This window comes from Podarcis filfolensis, assembly GCF_964270895.1.
Source record: "Podarcis filfolensis genome assembly, chromosome: 2".
Taxonomy (NCBI): domain Eukaryota; kingdom Metazoa; phylum Chordata; class Lepidosauria; order Squamata; family Lacertidae; genus Podarcis; species Podarcis filfolensis.
In genome coordinates, this window is record NC_139605.1 from 27,916,682 (window position 1) to 27,920,789 (window position 4,108).

At 40.2% G+C, this 4,108-nt stretch overlaps 1 protein-coding gene across 6 annotated transcripts in view; it reads right to left on the reverse strand.

Annotated features, from left to right (window-relative positions):
* Nucleotides 1-365: 365 nt before the first annotated feature.
* FRMD4B (FERM domain containing 4B) overlaps nt 366-4,108 on the reverse strand; it is a 142,923-nt gene continuing 139,180 nt past the window's right edge. For all 6 annotated transcript variants that reach the window (XM_083600558.1, XM_083600555.1, XM_083600554.1 and 3 more), the window contains one exon: nt 366-2,661. In XM_083600558.1, coding sequence (XP_083456684.1) covers nt 2,541-2,661 — 121 coding nt within the window. In that variant the 3' untranslated portion in view covers nt 366-2,540. The remainder of the gene's footprint in view (nt 2,662-4,108) is intronic.

Consider the following 4,108-nt stretch of genomic DNA (forward strand, 5'->3'; position numbering starts at 1 on the left):
GCCTACCGAAGGAGCTGTGCATGGTTGGTGGGAAGGGGCTGACAGAGATGAGGAGGGTTTAATTTCTCATGTGCCCTTTTTCTTCAGAGATGTTTATGCCACTGGCATGTGGCTGGCATGTGGAAATTCTGGTACAACACACACACTATAAAACGTACATGCACACTCTTGAGAAGAGGAAAAACGAAGAGGGGAAGAGGCCTACATTCACAATAAGCCAAGAATGGAGAACCTTGAGAGAGAAGCAAGCACATATTTCAGTGCCTTTCTTTGACTAGATCATAACCTATGTATTTAAGTTGCAATCCATGCCAGAACAAAAGATAAAAACAAAAACCAAACAAAAATAGAGAATACGGGAAATGTTTAGTAGCATACTTTTTGAGTTTATTGACCTATACAAAATCATAGGTCTTTAAAAAGTCAGGAGTAGTAAAAGAGTAGGCAAAAAAAGATATCCTTGTTTCTAAAAGACTATACAAATATGCACAAAAGAAATAAATTATTATTTTTGTTTCTTTTTTCCACGTTTATTCCAAACTTTAACTCTAATAATACAAATGACTAAGGACCAGCTTAACAAATTCAGAATCTCTCTGTATATATATATATATTTATAGAATTCTTTTTACATGATTTGGAGTATCAGTAAAAAAAAAGGTTCAAAAACCTTCCCACCCCCTGAAACTTTTCTATTCACAATAACAAGGAGTGTTTCATTCTGCATTTTGTTTTTTTAAAAAAGGAAGATCCCCAAACAGCACCATTGGATAGAATCCTGAAGCACAGTATAGCTGAGAAACAAAAATATTTTTTATAAGTTTGCAAAATTACACTAGGTAAACTTTAGCTAATTTGTTCCTACAGGTAGATGATATGAGGTAGGCTTATTCCTCCTAGATAAAACCTGCAGTTGAGTTCTTCCTTTGTTTGCACAGAAAAAAATATTCACTTATTTTGTTTACATGCTAATTCATCACTCGGTTGCCCCGATCTATATAGGAGGCAATTCACGTGAGTGGAAACAGGCTTCCATTCACAGATCCCCCAGATGGCTATGCTAGTCTTCTTCACATATTACTTGTATGAAGGCGGCAACATGGAAAGAAAAGTACTTGAGGTCACAAAAGACTCCTCATATGGTGAGGGATAACAAGTGGAGAGACTTTTTCTATCCATGTAAGCTTGTCATTCAGGATTCTTAAATCATGCAGGGAGCTTGCAGGGATAAAAAGACTCCCTACTTCAGAAGTTATCCTTCAGCACAAAAGGGGTCAGAATGAATCATGCAGCCTCAAGGGCAGGGTGAACACACAGCCTTGCGGTCCATTTATATCTGTGTTGCCTCTTCGTTATTGTGTGAAGACGGCTACTGTCAGCTCAAGCCAGTTCATTCTCCTGCCTGGTGCTCCTCCCCCCCTTTCTCTCTCTCTCTCCTTGGACAACAGATAATGAACACATCTTAAAGGTGAGAGGTTGCACCAGGAGAGAAGCAGGGGCTATTCAAGTCTTCTGCTCTACTCCTGACTTCATTGACTGGGACCAGCGAATGCATAGTGCACCTGCTTTTTACAGATAGCATATTTTACAATTTAAATGCCCTTTGATTTTTAAGGCACCAACTTGGTATTACTGTTAAGTGCAATTGTGTCCACTGTTGTTTGTTTTTTTTTAAATAATACTGGTCAATATAGGGAAGCCGTTCAATGCATTGGACATATTGCCACATCAGTAATGCAAATATTCTCGCAAACTTTCTGTTTCTTAAGATGTATCAAAACCAAGTGTTTCCCTGTGCATTCCACATTTAAACCTGCATGCATTCTTGCATAAATGAAAATTTATCATGGAGAGGTGTAAAATTACTCCCCCCTAGGAAGCAATTTGAAGATGCCTGCTTGCACGTTCCAGAAAACAGCCACCCTGCTGCCACAGATTTATGTGGTACATTGCAATGTGCAACTACTGCTTCTTTTCTTTTCATGGTGCTTCGATGAGAAAGAGACATTCAGGACAGCACATCTTAAAAAACATCTTTAACCTCATTCAAAATACTGTTTAAAACCCCAAACATCCTTCAAGTAGTGCTGCAAAGTCAACCTTCTGCCCTGTAGCCCACAAACTCGTCTTCTTGATCAGCAGATGCTACGACAGAAGCGACTCCACCGTTGTAATTTTCTTTCTCTCTGAATTGTGCTCCTAAAATGGTCCCAACAAGAATCCCCTTTTCACATTTTTTTGAAGTTTGCACCATCATCTTCTTTCCGTCTTTTCTAAAAAAGTGCTTTCCAAAATACTTCAACCAAAGGCTGCATTTTGTGGTAGGAGATTTAAAACCAGATCTCTTCCTCATTTTGGTCTATTTGGATTCATGTTGTTGTGCTAACGTGGATAAGAACCTGCAGCTTTGTCTCGCTGAATACTTCATCCTCCCATAACAGTCCTCCCTTCTGAGTTGCACCAGGAAGCTAAGTTTTGTTTGTTTTGTAGAACAGCATAAAGGTGCAAGGCACATGGGGTAACTGAAGCCAAGGCTAGGCTCACACTAAAGTCCCAGGCTTCGAATCCTCATGCCAGAACAGTCTCTGGTCACCGTCTTGCAAGTCGCCTTCCAACTGGTCCCTGTCGCTGCTGCCCAACTGGCTTGTTTCGGCATACATCCTGTAAAAACATAATGGCTATTAGTGATATGCAAGATGAACTGCAAATTCAGGTGCTGCTCAATAGTACACTCACTTCTATTCAATATAACCTTATCCTCAAAGCAGTGAGATTTGAAAGCGGAATCAAGAGGACTTGCACTAGTCTGATGCTGGAGCAGTAAAGACCCAGGAAGTAGATAATGGCCACAGTGAATATTGGTTTCGGTGACAGATCAACCCTGTATTTCAGCTTGTGTATTTAATTACAGATTATGAGCCCCTGGCAACTAACTGAGGATAACTAACAACTAACTGGCAACTAACTAACATAACTAATTTATGTTTGGAACATAAATACTCATTAAGAAAAGACATATCAGAGTATTTGCTTGGCATTTCTATCTCATCCTATTCTGCAGAGTCCAGGTTAGGTCACAGCACATGTATAAAAACAGCCCACCAAGAGGCTGGTTTTGACACCCTATGACAGTGAAAAAGCCTGCAAACTGGGCTTCTCCACAGCTTGTGACAGTTGAAGGGTCTCTTAAGAATAAACTGGCAATGGGAACATTGGTCATTGTTCTGGATTGGAACCAATGAAATAAGGTGTTGTTTATGATGTTGGCTTGTTTAAACAAATTGTAGTTGAGGTTAATCACAGGATAGGTTTGGGACACTGCAGTTAACAGACAGTAGCAGAGGAAAACATCCCATCACCTCATTGCACCCACACTGGAGAAGAGAATATCATGCACAGAACACCAAGCCATCATTTAGCATTACAGCTAAATCAGGCCTTTGTGTAAAGCTGCCAAAATAATGGCCACTCTCCTCAGTGTTTGGCATTAGGTGAGAAAAACTCAGGCAATTAGTAATAAAATTAAATATGGTTATAACGTAACTTTTAGCCACCCTGTTAAAAAACTGAACGCTGCAAAGACTTAAATGAACCATCGGCTGGGATGCTTTACTGTCCTTAAGAATGCAGTGTGGAGAATGAAGCCGATCCCAGTATCTCGCTAGACAGCTTCACCCAAACCAGTTCAGCAGTAAGAACACGGCAGCCCACTATAAACCATGCACAAAACAGTCACTGCTACACTCTGCCGGCTGCACTCAGCAAAAGTGCATTTAAACACAATCTCATATTTCAGGCACAAGCAACCTCCTGGACAGAAGGCCTTTGTTTTTATGGGTAACAGGCGGAGTAAAGAGAAGGAGGAAAAAGAGAGAGCATGAAAACAAATAAGGAGGAGGAGGAGGAGGAAGAAGAAGATTTACATGAAAAAACATTTGGAAGCACTTGGACTTAACACTAGACTACCTATTGCTGGCAGAATTGTGATGAGAATAAGGTGAGGAAAAGAGTGGGAAATGCTAACCAAAGAAAGCAATGAGGAACACCCTTGCCTTGAGAATGAACCCTCTATTTCACCCACCCCATCTTGCAGAAATGTGTATTTATT